The following is a 24494-nucleotide window of genomic DNA, read 5'->3' on the forward strand; positions in this document are numbered from 1 at the left end:
ATAATAATACTAAAAGCTAAAAAATAATTAGGTAGGTCCTAGGTACTAGAATTAAGTAAAAGCGTGGGTCGCGTCAAATTTCTATCGATAGTCAGCCGCTCATATCATTACAAGTGATATTTTTATATATGTATAAGTAAGACCAACAGAACCTTAATCAGGTAATGCTACGCCTCACATTTTTAGAAATTTCACACGCCCAACGCTTTTATTTAATTGTCCGATCAACGCCCTAGATTGATGAGGAGTGTGATGACTAGTACCTAGGACCTTCCTAATTATATTCTAGCTTTTATTGTTATTATTACTTCATGTAAGTATTGTTTTTGATAAAACCGTTTAACTTACCTTTTTTTATTATTATTATTTTTTTCAAGTTTTTAGTCTTTATTTAATTGCCTATTATTTCTCATTCTATTAAGTTCATTATTACAAGGACTCTTTCCTCACAATTTGTTACAATCTAAGTCCTCAATGCACAATCCTTCCAAAGACTTCACTCGACTCAGGGCCACGTATGCTCGTCCCTATTCGAACTCCAAAGTATTTTGATGTCACTTCTACCGGACTGTATGTATTATGTGTTCCAAATATGAGCCGAATCGGACCACAAATACAATTTCTTTGAAATATTTCGATTTATGCGCCACCTATCGGAATGTTTGTCTTATTATTTCATTGTCAACCGTTTAAAAAACAATACTCCTATTTACGTACATATATGTAAGTACAAATGCCATGGCCAAGAGAAAACATCAGCAGAGAACACTATAGAGACCCCTTAAGACTGAAGTAATAGAATTTCAATATTAAAAGTTCGATGTTATATTACTAGGTTAGGTTACATTGGATGGTAGCTGACCAGTTCAGCAACGACTCTCTTGTACACTTTTCTGTTGGTCCGTTGGGTAACTACACCTCTCAACGGTGAATCTAGCTTGCAATTATTTAGCAAATGAAGTAATGAATTGTGCACGCAGTAATCTTGGAAATGTCCTCCAGAGAGTAGAATACATCCCAACCGAGATGTTGGCACCTTTTCCTCTCAAAAATTAAACAGCTGAACATAAAGTAAGATACTGATTCCACCTCATCGCCCTCCATACAGTTAACACAGCTGGGGCTGTTCTGTATATTTGGCGAACCGCCTGGACTCGCTTTGAACAGTGTCCTTCTAGCACTCCATTAAAATTGCCGAGTGTTTGCTTAGCTGTAAGGTGACCTACCAGTTCAGAAGCAGGAGCAGGCGGCTAGCAGAATCCCCAAAATCTCCCTGGCAGGCACGTTCAATTCGCCTGTGCCTGCTCGGTACAAGAACAATCCACTTCCGAACCTACCGTCCAGCCTGGATCCATCCGTGAACAGGTTCACCAGACTTCCGTCCCATATCAATTCCCAACTCCATACCACTAGTCGGCGGGCATTAGTATGACCTGCCAGGGATGAAGTCGAACGCAGTCAGAGATTACCATATCAACAGAGTACTAATTCAGCATTCCGTTTACTGCCAGTATAGGTGTTGCACGAAGGATATCATCATAAACTCCGGCGATATTCCCTAATGGCAATGGAGAATACGCGATGAGTTTTGCTGGTTCATAGGATTCGGACCACTTGGTCACTACATCCAATTAATTCTGTAAAACGTTCCTCAGTGTATTCCGAAATTTACTCCTGACAAGAATTTCCAGGACATTGGCCTAAGCTTCGTCGCTCGCTGATGAATTCTACCAGAGTCGAAAGAGTAATTTCAATTCTCGCTGGTATGTTGAAGGCCCCTTCTATATCTATAAAGCCTCCCAGTATGAATTATTTGTTCCCAACAGCCCATGATTCATGTGAAAAGCGAATAAAGAGCTATTTCTGTAGACCAATCCTTTTAGTAAGCATATTGTGATGCTCCCGGGGAATCCTGCTCCTTAAATAAATATTAACGAAGCTTTCAATACCTTTTAAAAGAAACGAATCATAAAATGAAATAAAATCTTGACCAGAAATAGGGTTCAAAGCGGGTTTAAATAAACTAGACTTAAACCAGACCAATTTGGGAGCTATAGCTGAGATGAGAAAAAAAGCTATGGAAACGGCCAAACCGACAAGGTCATATTAAACTAAAATTTTACTGCAGCTTAAATTCGTACTGAAAATGGACTCTAATAGCGGGACGGGGCTGAAATCTAGCCAAGCTTAGCTGCAGTTTAAACCCGCGCTGAAGAACTAGGCCATAGGCGGATAGCGTAGTCAAAATAAAACAGGTTCTTAATTTTTTGGCACCATTTTTGACAGAGGGCTCATCGGAAATTATGTCAAAAAGTTGTAACAACTGTCAAAGTCAGATGGCAAGCCTGGAGAATAAAGAGAGGAGGGAGAGCGAGACCACGAACGACAGCTAAGAAGTGAGCCGAAGAGCAGCTAGTCAGTTGGTAGATGAACGGCCATCACGAGAAACGTACTTAAAATTTGTCATTGAAAATAATTAACCTTACATTGTACTTTTTTAAATTATATTAAATTAAATTTCATATTACATATTAAACAATTGTCGGTCTTTAAATATTTCTTAACACAACTGAAGCGAATAAAAGTACAAAGGCTCCGCTGGTTAAATGACCTTATTCGAATAAACGGCCAAGAAAGTGTTTCAGCCGGCGTCGCAGTATTTGGTAGCAGAGGAAGGGGAGACCTCCACGGAGTTGGGAGAAGCAAATGGAGGTAGACTCACCATCCCTCTCTGCTCTCAATTGGCGTCAGTTATCGCGAAACAAGGATAGCTAGCGAGACTTGCTACACACTGGAATACACACTTTTCAACTGTTTCTGAACTTTAAATTAAGCTTAGTTTTAAATGATAAACTTCTTTTGAAATCTCTTTTTTGTTTTTCTACGTAGATCTTGTTATGGAAGTTGACATACCGGGCATTAACGTGCATAAGAGTCCAATTTATGAAATAGTCTATGCATTTGAAGCATTTTTCGAAGCGCCCATAGCGGCTCTCACATACATGGCACATGTAAATATGTTTTTAATTTTCGCTTCAATCGGAACTTTTATGATGAAAGAGCTCCAGACCAAATTGAACAATTTGTCCGACTTGAATAATATCGAAGCTGAAGTGATGATAAACAATTGCATTAAAACCCATATTACAATTATTAAGTGAGTAAACTCTTTGAAAACCCCTTTCAACTAAAAAGCACAGAATCATGGAACCTTCAATCTCATTTTTTTCTTTTTAGATATGCTGAGGATTTGGAGGCTATGTTTACGTTTGTAAACTTTGTCGATGTTTTCTTATTTTGTTTTGCAATCTGTTTGATGTTGGTTTACTCTTCAATGGTAATTAAAAATTGTTATACTTAGACCAAGTTTACATATGCACTTATCTGCAATAAAACCACAACAGTTAATCTAGGCATTGACATACATCGCTAGGAACTACACAGTCAAACTTTGACGTTTCTCTTTTATGTCGTGCTTCCATTTAGGGATGACACCCTGTAGAGGATTCTAGCGATAGGAAAGAAATTGGTATGTGTAAAGTTTGCTCTTAATTAATAGTTCAATTACCAATTAGGAGTTAAGTACGAAATTGCAGATAATCCCCTTGGTTTTAGCTTCTGGCAAAAACTAAACCGGCAATGCAAGTTCGCTTTTACATTATGCAGACTTGAATTCAAGAATTATGTAACATGCATACTTAGTAAAAAAAAAGCAGTCGTAAATTTCGATGTGTAAACATACACGTGTACGTCTAGACAACTTATGATTTTAAACTAACTAGAGCTCGCCAGTCAATAACAGCAGATGTAGGAAGTGCGAGCTGCAGGAAGAAACGGTTGAGCACGTACGGTGTTCGTGGTCTGCGCTCACCAGGTCAAGGCTCCAGGTATTTCGGGCGGCAGAATTTCCAGATCTGGAAGCAGCATTTAAGCTAGGTCCTCGATAGCTTCTACACAGTATTTGTTAATAGGACGAAGTTATTCTATAACATAAGTCCTGGCACCTTATTTGGGTTCTTACGTTTGGTCGTCAAACAAATTCTGGTAACACGATGGACACATTCAGTCAATGTGAGGTCTTCATTGACCGGCCAGTTCATCCTAACCTAACCTGACCTAATCTTATCATCGAAAGCGAATTATTATCGCCGAGTTATCGGTTTGTTGTCGCCGAGTCATCAGCGGCTTCTTATTGGTACCGCACCTTTCGATAGCAAGTCTGTAATTTTTTTGATGACAACAATTTTCCGCTAACATATCAATATCGATAAATTTGCGATAACAAATAAATTTCAAATAAGTAGCACTCCGATAAAAAGCAGATTGCTTTCCGATAAACTTCCGACATCTTATTGATAACTTAGTTAAAATGAATAACTTTTGATTACAAACCGGTAATTTTTTGATAACAAATCGATCTGATAACATAAGAATAAATTTTCTATAAAAAATCGGTAATATCCCGTTAACAAATTGATAACATTCCGATATCAAGTTTCCGATATTAAATAAATAAATTATGACTTTTCGATAATAAATCGATATCTTTTCGATAAAAAATCCACTAACTCGCTTATAACCTATGTTATCGATAGCAAATTTATAACAAGTGGAGAATCGGCGACAACATACCTATAGTATACACCTACACCTACCCTTCGCTATGATTCTGTATTCCCCACAGCATACTACTTCCAAACACTATGCTTATGCTTACTCTACCTATATGCTTACATTTAAGACTCCCCAATACCGTGAGCAAGGATTTTTAAACATCAAAAACCGTAAAGAGGATTAAGTACTTCTGTATTGCTTTGTTTACGATTAAGCTCTACAAACCATTATTAATTTTTCAGGATTTTAGCGCCGCCCTAATGCTCAAAGGTCTTCAACCGATGTTCCTTCAAGCTGCCTTACTTTTTCTATTATTTCGTTTTGGGCATGATTTCTCCGATGAGGTAAATTTATTTGTTAACATATATGGGTGTCTAAGCTCGGATGTAACCGAACATTTTATACTTAGCTGAGAGCTGCTATTGTAGAGTTCATTTAGTTTCACTTTCTCCAAAGTGGGCGTGTTCATTGAACGATTTCTTCCGGTTATGGCTCCCGAAACTTAGCAGAATGACGCGTCAGCAAGTGAGCATGGTCCTTAAGAGAGCTGGTAAAATTCTATTAATCGAGTATTCGATTTATTCGAATGCTTTAATATTCGATTTTCTATTATATTCTATACCTATTAATCATACATCGTCGATTATTCGAATAATTGTCATTCGGGGTCATTTCGGAATGATTGTAGGGACTGTAGAGATCATTTGGAGACTGTTTCGTGGCCCTTCCGGGGCAATTTCAAGGTCAATTTTTGGTAATTTCCTGATGATACTGGGGCTATTTCGGGGTTCTGCTTTGGGTATTTGAGGTGTCACTTCCGAGTAATTTCGAGGTAATTTCGGAATCTGTTTGAGGTTATTTCTAGTCATTTCGAGGGCAATATTAGCACTTGACAGTTCTGGAGTCCCTTTCTTTTTATGGTTATTTCGTGATGATCTTTGGGACTATTTCAAGGTCTTTTCCCCGTAGTACTGTCATGGTCATTCATCCCCACATAGTACAGAAGCTGTTTTCTCAAACGACTTGAAGCTTTTACCTAAATTACTTTTTCCCACTCCTTGCAATACTGAAGGCTTCTTTTATCATAGGATATATGAGGTTTAAATTGTGCTGTTGTTGTAATGCTACATACATGACTGATGGACTGAAGTTCCCGGCGTATCTTGCCATTATTTTCGTTATTATTGAATGGCAGGTCAAGACTTTTTCTAGAAAGGATTAAGGAATCTCGGAACTGAAATTTTTCGAAATAAGAAAAGAAGAAATATTTGGTACATACTTGACGAATACGTAATTTTTTCGATTGAAGACTTCATATAAAATCTAATTTCATTTTGAAAATCGAATAACCTTTGAGTTGCGATTATTCGAGTAGTCTAACTAAATCAACTATTCGATTAGCGAAATTCGATTAATAAACGTACAAAAATCTAAAATCTTTATTTCAATTCACAATAAAATTGTACATTATTTCTTCGCATTCATTTACATAAGGGACGTCTTATTTACGTGGGGGAAAATGTTTTTTTTTCAGATTAATTGAATACTTATAGGTCGATGTCCTTATAAAACCGAATGAAAGATGTTCTCAGTTTCATCTCTTTTTCGTCCTATCTCAGGATTTGTTTACAAAATGCCCTATCTCAGAAATTGGTTGAAGGATGTCCCATCCTCTATATACCCAACGTCAAAATCAATAGATTTTGAACCAACTTCTGAGATAAAGCATTTTTAAATAAAATTCTGAGGGAAGTCTTTTAAAAAAAAATGTCAGTTCAAACTTTTTGCAAGATAACGTTTTTGAAACCCCAACTGAGATAGGATCCATTAAGATGTATTACAAATATTTAAAGGTATTGAAATTTTCTCTGTATATCCGGCATAAGAGTTGAAAGAATATTTGAATCAATAGTTCAATTTACTGTCGATTCGGGTATTTTCGATTCGTTACTTTCGGGCAGAGTTGTTGAGGAATGCAATCAACCAGGTATACGATCCATGCCATCGAATACCCGATTAATCGGAAAATTCGATTATTTTGAAGAACCCCAATCCTTGACCGATAAGTTAAGTTTTACCACAAATATTTGGGGTTGTAAGAAAAATGTGCACCCCTTGTTTTGGGGCATCCATCTTTTCTCAAGTTATAGCTCCCGAAACGTTGCAAAATGCTTGGTTAAAAAGAATTAGGCGCCATGTTCATTTTGAATGTTTTTTTATATATTAATTTTTTTTTTTTTTTCAAATATTATTTATAAGTGAAATAGTATTGAAATAAATGTTTTTTTCGCAAAGATATTGCCGATTATGTTCCTTTAAATATATTTTACATATAAAGGGGGCGTGGTCCTCAACCGATTTCGGTCATTTCTTTTTTAAGCTCATTCGTTGTGACGAGTATGATTAGTTTCTCAGTATTACGATGGTAAAGTAAACTGTTTTTATATAAGTTTGCCGGGGATTGCCCGTATCGCTTTAAATGTATGAAAACATTTATTTTAAGAAATTTTTAATTTTATAATTTATTTAATAATTTGGGAAAAATTTAAACAACGTGACATCAGGACGGACAAGGCGACAACTGTTTCGATTATACCTTTTAAATCTCTTCAAAGCCTTTTCTCCCGGGAGTAGGAGTCGAACCCGCACTCCTACGATAGTTGAAATGGTTATAAATGCATTCAGCTACGTCATGCATTCAGCTAAATTAGTCCGATAAATTAAAAATTGTTTGTTTCGGATAAGCCGTTTCTTTATTATCAAGCGGGACTTTTAATTTGGCCTTAAAAAATAAAAGTCCGGGCTTAACTTTTATTTCCGGACTTTTATATTTAAAAGTCCGAGTTTAACTAGTTCTATCGGACTCAAAAAATAAAAATCCGAAAATAATGTTTATCCTGATCCAAATATATTAAAATTCCAAAATTAATAGTTTTGCAAGGAATTATATTATAAAAGGAATAACAGTTTCGACCCCTGAATAAAATAGAATAATCACGTTTTTTGTATTTTCCGAAATTTTATATACGTATATAAAAAAGGCGTGGTTATCGTCTCATTTCGCTCATTTTAAATAGCGGATGACAATAAGTGCCAAGAAGCCAACATATCAAATTCCGACAAGATATTTCAAAATTTACTTAAATTATTACGTTCGTAGACGGGCGTACTGGCGGAAGGACGTGGCTTGAAGAATTTGTTTTTCCCCTGAAAATTTAGATTTATAAAAGTATATATTTATCTCGATTAGCTAATGCTATTGTTGTTATTTTAGCGATAATTTTGAGAGTATTGTCGATGCTGATGGTCCTTTGCGGGTGTAAATCCGGCGCGTGCCGGTAACAAGCAACATGAGGTACCCGGCCAACCATCTCGGGAATGATTTAACTTGAACACACCCCACCCCTTAGTTCCAAGCAGAGCTTGCGGTTGCCAGACCCTCCCCTGTTAAATATTGGTACGATACACTCATGTTTGTAACAGGATTCCCCTAGTGTGGGTGAGATTAATAAATGTGTTGCACAAGATATAAAACTTTGCATTGCGCTTTTCAACAACTTGAATCCCTGAATCCGAGCTTATGCTATTTAAACCTAACTTTGTGCGGACAAAATTAATATATCGCTGTGAGCTTTGCTCAGCTGAGTATAAAATTAATTGGGATATTATATATCGCACGAAATCGACTATAACACGGCCACTTTTTCGATATCGAAAATTTCGAAAAACCGAAAAAGTGCGATAATTCATTACCAAAGACGGATAAAGCGATGAAACTCGGCAGGTGGGTTGGCCTTATGACGCAAAATAGAAAATTTGTAAAATTTTGGACAATGGACTTGGCACCGCCCACTTTTAAAAGAAGGTAATTTAAAAGTTTTTCAAGCTGTAATTTGCCAGCTGAGTATGTAATGTTCGGTTACACCCGAACTTAGCTTTCCTTATTTGCTACAAATAGCTTAAGTAATACCTTTTATGTATATTTTTTGTTTCTTAAGAGTTTGAATGTAGCACACGCAGCTTACAACACCGATTGGATAAATCGTAGCCTGCAGTTTCAAAAGTCCATTTTGTTCATCATTACAAGAAGCCAGAAACCGTTACAGGTAATTTTATATTACAATTGGAAGTAATGCCAACTCCGAGATCAAGTGCATTGTTAAGTTCTTCATATCGCAGAGTTTTTGGTTAGAAAGGTATTATGTAATTGATAGCTCATTTAAAATTTTGTTTTATTTCAGCTCACAGTTGCTGGGTTTAAGCCTTTGACTATGGAAGTTTTTGTCTCAATACTACGCATTTCATATTCATTTTTCTCTGTTCTACAAAGTTCATTATAAAACTGGTCATATAAAATATTAAGATTAAAATGATTTTTAAATATATCGAAATGTAAATAAAAAAGATGGAATAGCAAATATTTCCTTCAGATATGTTCTGTTATTCACTTATAGTTGTCGACTTATTTTTATCATCATATATCATATCATATATATTATTTCTAATTGCTGTTTTTATGTGCGGATCCCTTTTTCGCTCTTATTTGGAATCCAAATCTATAAGTAAAGTTTTGGTTGTAACCAATTGGTTTTTGGTTTCTCGCCATATCCATGTTGTTGTTGTTGTTGTAGCAATGCTCGCCCCACCTAATAGCCGCGGCCGATCACAAATTGTCATCGATATCCTCTAATGGGAGTCCATGGAAACTTGCCGTTTCAACAGGGGTGGACCATAAGGAAAGGGGTGTTAGAGGCGTTGGTTCCACACTACAATTAAAGAGATGGTTGGTGTCATGTGGGGACACATTGCAAGCGGGGCATACATTTTGTATGTCGGGGTTAATTCTGGATAGGTAAGAGTTTAACCTGTTACAGTATCCAGAACGAAGTTGAGCAAGAGTGACACGCGTTTCCCTGGGGAGTATGGGTTCCTCTTCCGCGAGTTTTGGACACTTTTCTTCAAGTACTGGATTCACCGGGCAATTCCCGGCATAAAGATCCGACGCCTGTTTTTGGAGTTCACCAAAGACCTGCTTGTGTTTTTTCGCTTCATACGGCTGGGTTCCCAGGTGCCTTATTTCCTCAAAATGCTTACGGAGATGACTCCTTAAGCCCCTAGGCGGTGCTGGTTCATCAATCAGATGTCTGTCGGGATGCCCAGGTTTCTGGGTATTCAACAGGAACTGTTTGGTCAGTATCTCATTTCTCTCCCTGATGGGGAGTATTCTCGCCTCATTATGCAGATGGTGTTCTGGGGTTCTTATGTCCCCGTGGGGATTCTGAGAGAAGTATTTTGGCAGGCCTGTAGCTTCTTCCAGTGGGTAGCTTTTAGGCTTGGCGACCATATAGGGGACGCGTAACACGCAAACGGCTCGCCAATTGCTTTGTAAGTAGTCATGAGCGTTTCTTTATCTTTTCCCCAGGTACTGCCAGCGAGGGATTTGAGGATTTTGTTACGGCTCTGAATTCTCGGAACAATTGCGGCTGCGTGCTCACCAAAATGTAGATCCTGATCAAACGTCACACCCAAGATTTTGGGGTGTAGGACAGTCGGTAGCGTAGTGGATGTTCAAAATGGTCGACATTTGGGACGTCCATGTTGTAAATAAGGTCGCGGAAGATTCAGTCGGTGATAATGCCAGGTTTCGCGAGGCGAAAAAACTGGAGAGATCAGGGAGGTAGCCGTTTATTTTATTGCATAGCGCATCGATATTTGGGCCTGGGCCTGTGGCCATTATTGTGCAGTCATCGGCGTAGGAAACGATTGTGACTCCTTCCGGTGGTGATTAAACAAAAGTGGGGATAGGACACCACCCTGTGGCACCCCTTATTTAATTCTCCTTAGTTTTGATGTTTCGTTTCTAAATTGCACCGATGCCTGCCGACCACCCAGATAGTTTGCGGTCCACCTTTTAAGACATGGGGGAAGGGTAGACCCTTCCAAGTCTAGCAGTAACGAGCCATGGTTGACCTTATCAAAAGATTTTGATAGGTCTAGCGATACGAGTACTCTTCTATGGTGTGGGTATTGATTTAAACCGCAATTTATCTGGGTGCTAATGGCATTTAGCGCGGTGGTAGTACTATGGAGTTTTCTGAAGCCATGCTGATGAGGGGCTAGCTGCAAATTTGCTTGGAAATAAGGGAGCAAAATGGCTTCAAGCGTCTTTGCCACTGGCGATAGGAGAGATATCGGATGATACGACTCACCTATGATAGCTGGTTTCCCAGGATTTAGTAGCGGGACCACTTTGGCCATTTTCCATTTCTCGGGTATGACAAAGGTGGAAAGAGACAGGTTGAAGACATGCGCTAAATATGTGAAACCCTCTTTCCCTAGGCTTTTAAGCATTGGCATTGCTATGCCGTCTGGGCCCACTGCTTTGGATGGTTTAGCGCGACCAATGGCGTGCTCAACCTCTTTAGCGGTGATGGTGATTGGAAACGCGCTGAATTTGTGTTTATGTGCGTGTCTATTGGCTCTCTGTCTATCTCTGTCGACCGTAGGATGCATTATATATTGTCGGCAGAAAACGCTCGCGCATTTTTTCGCATCCGACAGCACTTTGTCGCCAAAGGCGATGGAAACTTTGTCTTTGTGCTTAGTCGGATTCGATAGGGACTTTACGGTGGACCAAAGTTTACAACCTCTTAAGTGCTCCTCCCATTTCGCCCGCTTGTGTTCGTCCACAAGCAATCTGATGCGTTGGTTTATATCCCTTATTTGGGGGTCGCCTGGATCAAGCTGTCTTATAAGGTCACGTTCTCTCGCTAAGTTCGCGGCCTCCGCCGGGAAGTGGGGCCGGATTTCGGGAATTCTCCCGGCGGTAATGAAACGTGCCGAGGCGGATTCAATGACCTTGCGGAAAGCACGCTCCCCTTGGCGGGCATCAGTCGGGATAGGGAGGGCAGCAAAGCGGTTGTCTGTAAAAGATTTATATTCTTCCCACTTTCCTTTTTTGAAGTTTATCAAAGTGCGTTTTTCGGTGACGATGAAGTCGGCGGTACGCTCGAGCGAAATAAGTGTGGGCTGGTGGTCGGATGCCAATGTTACCATCGGTTGCCTTTTGACGCAGTTTACGAGTTCTGCGCTCACGATTGAGATATCTGGCGAGCTGTGACAGCTTCCTACCATACGCGTGGAGGCGTCTCCGTTTATTGTGCAGAATATCGTTTCTTCTATTTGATCCGCCAACATCTCACCCCTACTGTCCGCCCGCAAGTTTGAATGCCATAGATCATGATGGGCATTGAAATCGCCTAAGATAATGCTGATGTTGATGATTTCTAGGTTTGCATCGCCTGACCGGACAGATAGGCCTTAACGTTCTAAGACATTGTCCCTGCGGTCGATGACAGGATCAAATATATAATATTGCACAGAGTGGTGTATGATAAACGCGAGGCCGCCTCCATTTCCGCTCTCGCGGTCTTTCCTGTGGACATTATACCAAGAGCAGGTCTGCAATGCAGATCTTGCTGTGAGTTTAGTCCCTTGAATCGGGGGCAGAGGCTGATGCTCAGCATTGCTACCAACTCTACTACGAAGGTATTAGTTATGAGTGGTATCAGCTGTTTGAGTTGTTGGCGCCGTGGGGCGCGAGCAGCAGCGGGTACTTGTTGTGGCTTGCTGAGCAGCGGGGCTGCTGGAAGGTAGTGGAAGGGCGCTTAGGTGTAGACTACGGGACTCCCTTGGGCGTGAACCGCAAGGAGCACAAAAGATTTATAAAAGTTACGTGGACGTCGGGTTTTGGGATCAAGCCCAGAACAACCTGTCCGATGCAACCATCCCTTGCACGAGACACACTGAACAGAGTATGATCATCCTAGAATGATTCTTTTCCGGCAGATGCAGCAAAACCACTTCTCAGGACCGGGGTCAGGAGACGGACCCGGATTGGATTCGATGCCTTCCCGGAGTAAGAGAGTATGGAGCAGTCCTGCTGTAAGGAGCTGCTGGGAGGATGACTATTTGTGGGAGGGACGCAACAAATTAAATGGGGTCACACTGAAATGACAGTCCTTTGTAGGGAAAAATCCCGAGTCGCTCCGGTACATAGAACCGACTGCCTTGGAAGCGTCGCCATATCCATAACCTAAAAATATTTGAGTTGGCGAATTTAATAACTTTTTGTAGATTTTATTCATTGTTTTGGATACGTTATAACTAAGAGACTTATTTTTTGTGAAATATGTTTGTAATTTTTTGCGTTTTCTTCATTTTTATGAAATTTTCACGGTTTTTAGGTTAAGGCACCAGTGATCGATCACATTGGAGATGGTTATGGATATGGTTACGACTATGACGTTAGAGTTAAGGAAGTTTAATTAGTCCTTTATATTGGTTGCGCAAGATGCGCACGGATCCGGCTCGTTTATTTTTATTTTGATCGAAACGGTACCCAAGTCAGCCGCAAATGAACCCTGCAAAAATCGTTGGATCATGTGGTCCCCTGGAGTACTTACCATTATACTCCACTGTAATGCAGCAATGGACCAACTCATGTTTCTACACGAACATATTGTAAGCCGATCATTGCTCGTTTTTAACGATTGTAATCACTACACGATGTTTATTGGACTGTGGGTACTCCATGGATTACTCTGAGCTGGAGTATATTTTCCAGTCCTAGGACATCGCAATGTTAATTGGACCATATTTTTTGTATGAGTTGTGGTTAATTTTGGAGCACTCAGTAGGTCCATAGCGAGTACTCCATACATGCATGCATGGAGTACTCGCGATTTAAGCAGGGAAATTTCGGGGGAAGTAATTAATTTGTTACAACTTTTAAATTAAAGTTCGCCAACAACTTGATGGAAAAATGTTAACGTGTTTATAAAGTGAGATACTATTTGCTGATATTTGAATTAGAAAAAAGGCAAATGTATGTATTTGAGAAAATGTCAAATGTATTTCAAAACAATTCAAAAACATTAATAAAATATTTCTGTATTTGGCCTTTTCTCAAACTCAGTTTTTCAACACTTTCAACTTCGGCAAATCCAATGTAGCCCTATAAAGGGGCTCATCTTGTTTTGTTGATTTTCCAACGGGGTAATAATTGATGTATACAGGAACGATTTTCCCTCATACCTTGTCAAATTTCGTTTTTTCGGAGAACGAAACCGCACACAGCTGAAACCGGTTTGTCTTCAAACCATATATGACAAGGCATAACGGAAATCGGTCCGATATACATCTATAAAGGAGCTGATCACCCCGTCTTGCATCTGAGTAGTTCAAGCTGGCAAGAATTCTCTGACGAGGACCCTAAAGAACGCTTTTGCTTTTCCTCGTAGAACTTCTCATAAGATAAAGGATCCAGCTACCCAAGTACCTATGAAAATATATCAGCCTTTTTCTGAATCAGATACTCGTTTGCTTATATAACGTAAAAATTTTAAATAAAACACTAATTTCGGTGTTAAGGTAACTCTTTATTTCAATTCACAATAAAATTGTACATTATTTCTTCGCATTTATGTACATAAGGGACGTCTTATTTACGTGGGGGAAAATGTTTTTTTTTTTTTTTCAGATTACTTGAATAATTATAACTCGATGTCCTTATAAAACCGAATGAAAGATGTTCTCAGTTTCATCTCTTTTTCGTCCTATCTCAGGATTTGTTTGAAAAATGCCCTATCTCAGAACTGGGTTGAAGAATGTCCCATCCTCTATATACCCAACGACAAAATCAATAGGTTTTGAAACAAATACTGAGATATAGCATTTTTAAATAAAATTCTGAAGGAAGGTTTTTTTAAAAAAAAACTTATTGTAACTCAAACCTTTTCCCAGATAACGTCTTTGAAACCGCAACTGAGATAGGCTCCATTAAGATGTATACAAGTATTTAAAAGTCTTGAAACGTTCTCTGTAAATCCGCTATAAGAGTTGAATGAATATTTGAATTTACTGTCGTATCGAGTCTTTTCCATTCGTTACTTTCGGGCAGAGTTGTTAAGGAATGCAATCAACCCGGTATGCCATCCATGTATTCTCATTCAATGAATACAATTTTTCGCAATCTAAATCATTTATTCCATTTTTAAAATAATGAATGAACATTTTTAAACATTATTCCTCAAGTGAATAATGATATTTTAATGGTTCTCACCTTACAGTAAAGTTCGGGTATATGAAATTACTGATTTATTATCGACTTGTTTATAGATTTGTTATCGGTTTACTACCCAAAAGTTGGGTATTATTTTTTCGATAAGTTATCGATCATCAAAAAGGTATCGGATTTTTATCGGTTCTATGAACGGTTTCTACGGTCAATTTAAAAATAATAGCTTTCCAGACGACCAACTGTACGTTTACGCATCAAAATTAACGAGTACATGGCATTCACGCCTTTTTCCTTCTCGTTTTCGAAGATGCGTTATTTTGATCCTTCCCAAAATCTTTTACGTTAGTGCATCTTCAAGTTATTCCATTGAAAAAAAAAATAAAATCGACAGGTATTTTTATGACTTGATAGTCACGCAGATAAATTGCGGATTAAATCAAAAACCCCATCACAGAATAGTACTCGTTGCGCTAGACCTATCAAAAGATTTTGATACGGTTAACCACGGCACGTTACTGAAAGACTTGGAAGATCCTCCTTTCCTCCAAATCTCAAAAGGTGGACTGAAAATTCAGGAGCATAACATCTAAACCCAGAAGAATTAAACAAGGGGTACCACAATGTGGTGTCCTATTGCCGCTTTTGTTTAACTGCTACATATCGAAGCTACCATCACCACCAGGAGTCACTATTATATCCTACGCCGATGACTACACAGTAATGGCCACAGGGCCAGGCCCACACATCGATTAGCTTTGTAATAAAATAAACAGCTATCTCCCTGATCTCTGCAGTTTTTTCGCCTCGCCAAACCTGAAAATGCCACCGACCAAATCAACGGCGACCTCATTAACAACATGAACACGGAAAATGTCGATCATATCGGACATCTACATCGATGACATGCCGCTACCGGCTGTTTTACAGCCGAAAATATTGGGTGTGACATTCGATCAGGATCTACATTTTGGTCAGCATGCAACCGCACTTGTGGTAAAGACAAAGAAACGCTCATTACCACTTACAAAGCAATTGGCCGGCCGATTGCATGCTACGCATCCCCGACATAGTCGCCAAGCCTAAAAGTTTCTGACTGAAAGAAAATACAGGCCTGCCAAAACACTGCCCACAGAACCGCTACGGGCTGTATTCTTTTGTCCCCAGAACACCATCTAAACAATGCGGTGAGAGAAATGAAATGCTCAAGAAACAGTTTCTGTTGAATACCCAGAAATCTGGGCATCCCAACAGATATCTTGAAACAGCCACACTTCCCAGGGCTTAAGCATTATGAGGAAATACGGCACCTAAGTACACAGCCGTATGAACCAAAAAAGCACAAACAGGTCCTCAGTGATATCCACCAACAGGCGTCAGGCCTGTATGCCAGGAATTGCACGGTGAATCCAGTTCCCACCCAAAACAACAACAACAACATGACTTGACGATTTCGGTGGGGTGTGGGTTTTCCTTTAAATAAAAAAAGAGACCGCTTACTTACAAACATGAGTATTAACTGCATATATTATACAGACATACAAAGACATATTTATACAGACCTACAAAGAAATTAATATAGGATACATAATTATGTACATACTTATTATAATTTTTATTGTAAGTAAATAATTAAGGTCAGTATGCTAAGTAGGTAAGCTCACAGACAAAGTGTGCGCGTAAGTTTAGTTCTTTCACATATAAAGATCATAGCATGAATATATCAAGATTAGTTTATATCGACTCCTGAATGGAATATCACCCTATCTCGATTGCCGTTTCGAAAATGCTCTATTTCAGCAAACTTTTCAAAAACGCCCTATTTCAGAATTTATTTTAAAAACGCACTCTCAGAATTCGGTTGAAGAACGTCCTATATCAGAATTTGTTTCAAAAACTCCCTATCTAAGTTCAAATACATTACATTTTAAAATTAGTTGGGGCGTAAATTCATCAGTTAGGGCTGTCGTCAACCGAATTCTGAGAAAGGGCAATTTTTGAAACCAATTCTGAAATATGACGTTATTAAAACATTTTCTGAAAGAGGGCGTTTACCAAACAACAGCCGAGATAGGGTGATATTCAAGGCAGCAGTCAATATGTAAGCAAATTTCATGAATAAGGTAACTGAATCTATGAAAAACGTTTTCCAGAAATTACTAAAATTCGAAAAGTTTGCATGAAAATATCGCATTTGTCTAGAGTTTTCACAATGATTTTGAGTAAGCAAATTATGAGTCTCTCAAAGTTCGCATTTATTTTTGAACATTTTCTTTTTTTGAAGGGTGTTTCACATTTTACTCCATATAAAAAATAAAACTAAGCGCCTTGCGTATAAAACAAAAACAAATGTTATAAAACAAAATTTAAAACACCCTTCGCAGAAAAAAATTTCAAAACCCAATGCAAATTCTGAGAGTCTTGTAACTTGAACTTTGTCGGACTAAAATTGATTGGGCTACAAAACTGCTTACCTCAGTTAAATTCTGTATAAAAAATGCAAAATTTTCAAAAACCTTTTTGAGATTGGCTTGCAGTTCCATGAACTTTTTTTTCATAACAAATTAAAGTAGAAAATAATTTACAAAATTTGCTACAAATTGCAAGTGTTATTCTTTTTTTTCTCGCAGCTGTATATTTGTTATACATTCATGTATACCTATTAATTACATCAAAATTTTTATAAACATTATACACATAATTTAATTTAAAACATACAATTGTGTTGTATTAGCGATTAAATGTAGTTTCTTCATAATTCTTAAAAAATAAATATGTAAATTTGTTCTTCCTTTCATTGGAATACAAAAAAAACTTTTATATTCTAACGGTCTCACCAAAAGCTATGTGTATTTTTTAAGCTGGAAAAAAGATAGAATTATTTGAAAATATTTACTTACAAAATTTTTGTATGGTTAATAGATAGTTTGTCAGTTAGAGAGAGAGAGAGAGAGAGAGAGAGAGAGAGATGTTAAGGAAAGCTTAAAAACTGTCTCTTCCTAAATAACCATGTTTTTGAAGAGCACATCATATGGAAAACAGGAAGGAAAAATGCATTTAAGCAAATGCTTGGATCAAATAAGAAATTTTCCAAATGAGTACTGACAGCTTACATTAAAGGATCTACTTTCTCACACTTCATATCGTCCGGTCCCATGGAAGACTAACACGGTTCATGTTCGCGTGAAAAACTAGTACGTCTTAAAAGCGGATAACGAATTGTGCTAGTTTTTCACATGAAAATGAACCGCGTTAGTCTTCTATGGGCATTTTAGACGTGCTAGTATTGCATGGGACCGGCGATATAGTCGCTCATAGAAACTCCCTTTTCTTGGTCCATACGTAATAGACTGAATATTTTTCAAAACGCCATACTTCTGCACGTTCGAATAATGATATCCGACGTAAAAATGGCGCCCAACGGTGGGTTGATCTAAGGTGGGTTTGGCCACGAATTTTGATGTGCAGAGAAATAGAGAAAATTTACCAGAATTCAAGGAACAGCCAACGATGTTCTGAAGTGATGCGCTATGGACATGAGATGTTCTAGTGTTTTTTTCTTTGTGGAGTTAATATGCAATAATACCTTATCTTAATCCAAGCACAATTTTAAAGCTAACAACTTAGGTTCAATTTTGAAATTTTTTTATTTTTATTTTATTTTTGCTCTGAATTGTTTTTCTTGCAAGAAGCAGCAGTTTGATTTTTTTAACATGCTTATATTAGCTTTACTTGCTTTGTACCAAATAATAACAAAAATGTTACATATACGCACCGGTACCCGTCTTTTCTTGTGATACGAATATGTTTTCGTGTAATTGTTTGGTATTTAGTGTTTACATCAATTTAAAATGTTTAAATATAAATGCTTTATATTCCTTGTTCAATACTTTACAAAATAAATGTATTTAAAAAATTACTTGAAAATAAAAACGTTTAATAAAAATATATTTATTTGGCTAAGTCTATTTGTTTGTATAAAAACTCATTTGTAGCTTTGTAAATTACGTGACAATCACAATTTAATTATTGTAGTGTATTTTGTTTTTATAAATTAGTTTAAAAAAATATGAATTAAGCGAAGAACCAGATAACATGGTAAACAAGCGTACGGTTTTATCTTATTTATGTTTTGTAGCTAAATCTTTAAAACTAATAACTATATGTAAATAACATTCGAAAATTAGCACTTACAGCAGAAAGGAGCTTTCCGAAACTGAAAATATTACAAACACCAAAACGAAGAAATGTTAACCTACACCCTTGTAAGCAAAAATAGAAGTAAAAGTTGTAAACACATTTGATCAGGCGCATTTTGCCTATATTTCGACTACTGAGTGAAACATAACTCTATCTCAGGAGCCAGTTTGAAAAAGCCATATGCCAAAATATTTTCCAAAAAATTATTATCTCAGAATTTTATCCATAAACGCTCTATCTCACGTCAAAATATATTGAATTTTTGTTCAGAAACAAACTCAAATTTATTTCAGAAAATATGAAATGAAATTCAAAAAAATGTTTTTCGAAAAAAAAAACAAATTTATTTCAGAAAATCGCAAATGAAATTCAAAAAAACCCAAATAAAATTCAGGAAAACGCTAAAAAAGAAAAACTGAAATTTATTTCAGAAAATAACAAATTTGATTCATAAAAGCACAAATGTATGTATATCAGAAAATTTCAAAAATTAACGGCGCCTTTTCCCTCACTTTATCTTCTTCTTAATGATTATAAGTGAAACAATAAGTGCATTTTTAAACGCCCACGGGAACGTTACGCAATGCCAAAGTATCCGAAAATAATAGAAGAGTAGCACATAATTAGTTGCTGAGTAAATTCCTCCATATTTTGGTGTCGCCTTACAACTACCCCTGGTCCACGGCTGAAAGACGCATGCTAGTTTTACATAAGTTTTTATTATGGCCCAAACATTATCACAAGCTACCACCAACCACCAGTTGCAACACTCGTATGTCATGGATCATTATCGCAAATCAATACCAAATTGGACAGTCTACTTTCGATACAGTCTTTCTATCCAAAAGTCGCTAGACCCACTCAGCTGAACTCTCTTATTAAAATGAACCACGCTTCATTTCAATTCTTAACACATCTGACAACACTTCGTTCCTTAATTGTGGCAGCGTTAAAACCGACGTTTGGAGCCATGCCCATTTTTGTTTTTGAATTTCATTTGACAATTCTGAAATACTTTGTTTTTCGGAATGTATTTTGGATTTTACTGATATTCATTTTTGATTTCTGAATTTGATTTAAAGTTTTTTGAAATACATACGCGCTTTTCTGAAAAAAAAAAATGGGTTAGCCTGAGTTTTATTTGGGTTTTATGAAAAACTTCTCAGGTTTTTTGAAATATAGTGAATTTTTTTAAATACTGCTGGAAAAGTTGTAGTCTTGTGATAGGATTTTTGAATGAAATCCTGAAATAGCACGTATTTTGAAAATATTGTGGCAGAGAGCGTTTTCGAATTGGCTGCCGAAATAGTGTAATATTTAGAAACAAGTTCTGAAATAGGGTGTTTTTCAAAACTTTTCTGGGGTAGCGCGTTTTCGAAGCGGCACCCGAAGAGGGTGAATTTCTCGTTACTTTGGCAAAAACTTGAATAAATTTGTATAACGAATACTGTGTTAACCAGCTTTTAACCGTCGTCATAAAAAATTTTGAATTAAAACACACGGCAGAGACCAGATAAACAGCAGAGGCAGTTTTTATCAAATTTTCTCAATTTTCAATAGTTTAGGAAAAAAATTCAATGCATTTTGTAATTGAAACTATGTAAACTTATCTCAAAAACTTTTTCGAAAAAAAAAATCGAAAGTTCGAGAAATCTATTTCGAAATTTTTATTTGGAGTTCTATGAATCTTTTTGAATATGCAGCTTTGTATACCAATCAATTTTAGTCCAATAAATGCAGATTGATTTTTGACAAATTTTTTCGGAAGTGTTTTAGATTTTCCTGCACACATTTTTTTGTATGGTAGAGAATTTGAAACAACTTTCGAAAAAATAGTTTTCAAAAATCAATGCGGGACGTACTTTTTCAGACTAAAATTGATTGGGCTACAAAACTGCATGCTCAAAAAAAAATTCAAAGAATTTTCGAATCTGATAAAATAAATAGCTAACAAAAAAAACAAAAAACTGGTATCGGAAAAAAAATTTTAAATTTCTGCTGCTATTCTGATGCTTACAGGGAACACTGGTAAACAACAGATTTCATTACTATAAATTTATGGCTAATAAATATTCAACAAAGCGAAAAAAGATACTAAAATAAAATTTCACAAATGTATAATAGGTAGGGCAACCCAAAATATGAAAAAAACGGATTTTAGGCCTTATAAGCCTTAAAGCATGCTTTCATATTCTACATAAGCGGGTCTTATGTGAATACAAAGACAGACTCTTGAAGCCCTAAATATGCATTTAATTTAAATAATACCTCAAATTTCATCATGCATATTATGGTATCGACGGATGCCACTCACGCGAATACCACTCGATTCGCACATCCGTCACTTGTTTAAAGTCACAGCATTCTCATAATTGTTGGACGAGATTCGTTAAATAATTTCAATCTCGGACTTGATAAAAACGCTTATAGGCCCCGCTTAAGCTTAACTTGCAGTAATATTCTTCCCGTGAATAAATCCACTGCAATAGGTCGCCAACAAAAGCTTTCTTAATGTCTGCGAATCTAAGCCGTAAGAAGCTATCAAAATGCAGTTGGTAAGGACTACATGCTGGAAATGGCTCAACCAACAGTTTCGAAGGTATTTTAAGAGGTTCTTGACATTATGGAAAAAAAAAAATTGTGCGCAAAATTAATCACGAAAAGTACATACGGTGAGTGGTACGACTTCTGTTTAATATAACTATTACATACATTTTACTTAAAAATATAAATAGTGTGGCGAATGTTGACATCACTAGGCTGTTAGTAAATAATCACGCAACAACGAAACCATGAAGCAGCCACTCTTATACACATGCCCACGTTAAAGTTAACAACACTTATGTAGAAGGCGACGAAGAGATATCTCACACACACACACATGTAGTCATCACCCGAAGTAGTTATTCACACATACACAGGCATATGGCTATAAACTACAAATATACACGAATATGGCTGGTAACCAAGCATGAGCTACAACAGTTCTAGAAGTCGAAACGTCTAGACCTTTGGAGAAATATGCGGACGAAACAACGGAGAGTATAAAAGCAGCGCAAGCTGAGTAATCATGGAAGCAGTTTGATTTAAGCACGCTATTGGTTGCGAAATATAATTGTGAAGTACTACTCGCAAAGTAATCTAAATAAAGACCAGTTTGCAATACTAAATATTCGAGTGATTTATTCAACAGTTTAGCGATTCGAACTTTAGCAGAAGGTGCAGAAATAACCCGGATTTCCCCAGAATTCGTTACAATAGTTTATCTTTTATCGATTTGCATTTTATTTTAATTTAATTGCGCGATATTTTAAAATTTTGCTTCGATCAGCACCTTTTTTTAGCGAATGCAGTGAATCCACGAACAGCTTTATTTACACAATTTTTTTCACGAGCTGCATTGCCGATCGGTTATGAGAATACCAGATCTTCTCAATTCGATTCGCATTCCCCGAGGAAGGCATACGTCGAATACCGTAATAGGGGTTCATATTTTTTTGGAAAATGTAAACATATTTGATTGGTATTATTATTTCGAGTTATATAAAAGAAATTATTTTATATACTTCGGGTTGCCCTGATAATAAGACTTACACTTACATAATAAGTTGTATAATTTTTATGGTATTATAGACTATAAGTATACTTGTAGCTTATGTGCATGTAAATGTGTATTATAATGGAATATAATTATTGCGTTTAACGCATAATTACTGGAATAAATTTGGAACGTAATATTTATATAATGCATTACTTTTTTGTAAGCCTTTCTCACACGTTTGCATATTTTGAAACAATTACCATAAATATAGTATATATTTTATGTTCTTATCAAAATTTTTAGTTCAAAGAAGTAGTTTCATTGAACTATCTCTACATACATACATACATCGTATAACATTACTCTTTTAGTGCAAAATATTTAAAAAATGTAATTATAAGTAAATTTATTCAGTACGTTTTGTTTTTTCTCCACGCAAATACTCATAGGTTGGTTGACCCAAAAATGGTATAGTAACATCAACCATATTCGGATAAACTAAAAACTTATTCACTACTTCACACAATTTACTCTCAATAATGCTGGTTACGATGCTATAGTCAACTGATTTTTCACCCAGAGCTGGTTTCGCTGATAGCCAAAGACGTGGTGGGCCACGAAAACTGAAGAAATACAAAAATTAATAAATTAACAGGGTGAAAAAATTTTATTATGCAATATCTAAGCACAAAAAATGGAAACAGCATTGTCCCACGAGATCTTTAGTTTATATGTACTAGTTAAACCGGCAGACTTCTTTCTGCCCAAAATTGGTTATCCTACATTCAACAAGTGAGGCTCGTTTCTCTCTCTATACCATTCTCCTATACTTAATCCTCAATTTTCTCGCACCGTATTTTACTCCATTTATCTCCACTCCCAGTCCATAGATAGATAGATAGATCACAGCACCTCATTCAAGCCGCCCTAAGCCTTGAGTTTGCATCGCATTCCAAGAGAATATGTTACGCCGTCTCCGCTGAACGATCACAGAATTGACAGGTGTCATTTCATTGTGTGCAAAATTTCTCCATATGTTAAGCCTGAAATATTCCACTCCCACTGCACCACCACATAGATATTAAGTCTCTATGGTTAATTTTGAATACTTTCTTCAAATACTTATTTGCGGAGACAAAGCGAATTAAAATTTTTCTTATAGGGGACTTGGCACCGCCTGCGGCAAAGTTAACATCTGGCACTCTATCTATGAGACTCGTTTTATTAGTAAATTCTTTAACATTTATATTGAAACATTTTTTTGCAGCAGAACTTTGGCCATCGCTTGTAAAATTAGGAATTTTTGGTTGCCCACGCAGAACCATTTGAGCGGCTTCGTTATAGCTATCCCTTATGATGGAAAGCACCTGCTAGGTCATCCCACCTCCTCCTGTAGTGAGGAACTCGGACTCACCATGGGTAGGTGAGTTTGACAATCAGGTCGTTTAAGCTATAAGTTGCGCTAGCAATCTCTTGAAATGGTTGCGCTACAAAACGTCCTAAATACCAAGGCAGATGAGTTTTTCACTGAGAAGCAGAATTACACTCGGAGTGTTTGCCAAATCACTGCCGAGGGGAGAGCCCTCTTAGAAAACCTTTTCTTCTAATTGAAAAAACGTGTTTCAAATTGTTTATATTGCTTTGCCCGGGGATCGAACCCAGCATCTTCTGTGTGGTAGGCGGAGCACGCTAACACCACGTCACTGTGGCCGTCAAGATTGATGATCTTAGTCTCAAAACAATCCGAGTAAATATTGAATTCTCTAACCGTAGAAGCATTTCAGAATATCCCATCCACTCCCATAACAAATACTACAACCTTTCTGTCCAACTTCGACCGCGAACCAGTTAACCAATCTGCTCTCCTAGATTAGTCCCTTTCCCCACTGCCATCTCATGGGTATGAGTGTTCTGAAGCTTGTAAAGGGTGCAGTTATTGATACACAATAGTCTTTCTTGTCTGGAAAAAAGCTCATAGACCATATTACGAAGCCTAATCAGCGACCAGGCTGCAGCCGCTTTACCAGAAATATCCACAGGATGTATGTTCCAAGATAGGTG

General features: G+C 37.1%; 2 protein-coding genes across 3 annotated transcripts in view; one reads left to right on the forward strand and one right to left on the reverse strand.

The window, feature by feature from the left end:
- Positions 1-8960, forward strand: part of Tsp66E (Tetraspanin 66E) — a 483181-nt gene extending 474221 nt beyond the window's left edge. For both annotated transcript variants that reach the window (XM_067788825.1, XM_067788826.1), the window contains 5 exons: positions 2890-3157; positions 3238-3337; positions 4857-4958; positions 8613-8720; positions 8856-8960. In XM_067788825.1, the coding sequence (XP_067644926.1) occupies positions 2890-3157; positions 3238-3337; positions 4857-4958; positions 8613-8720; positions 8856-8954 (677 nt within the window). In that variant the 3' untranslated portion in view covers positions 8955-8960. The remainder of the gene's footprint in view (positions 1-2889; positions 3158-3237; positions 3338-4856; positions 4959-8612; positions 8721-8855) is intronic.
- An 8911-nt stretch (positions 8961-17871) lies between these two features.
- The window catches only part of LOC137252728 (testis-expressed protein 2), a 29398-nt gene continuing 22775 nt past the window's right edge, over positions 17872-24494 (reverse strand). Inside the window, exon 3 of the mRNA XM_067788796.1 lies at positions 17872-23056. Coding sequence (XP_067644897.1) covers positions 22840-23056 — 217 coding nt within the window. The 3' untranslated portion in view covers positions 17872-22839. The remainder of the gene's footprint in view (positions 23057-24494) is intronic.

Source organism: Eurosta solidaginis, chromosome 5, assembly GCF_040869045.1.
Source record: "Eurosta solidaginis isolate ZX-2024a chromosome 5, ASM4086904v1, whole genome shotgun sequence".
In the NCBI taxonomy this organism is placed as follows: Eukaryota; Metazoa; Arthropoda; class Insecta; order Diptera; family Tephritidae; genus Eurosta; species Eurosta solidaginis.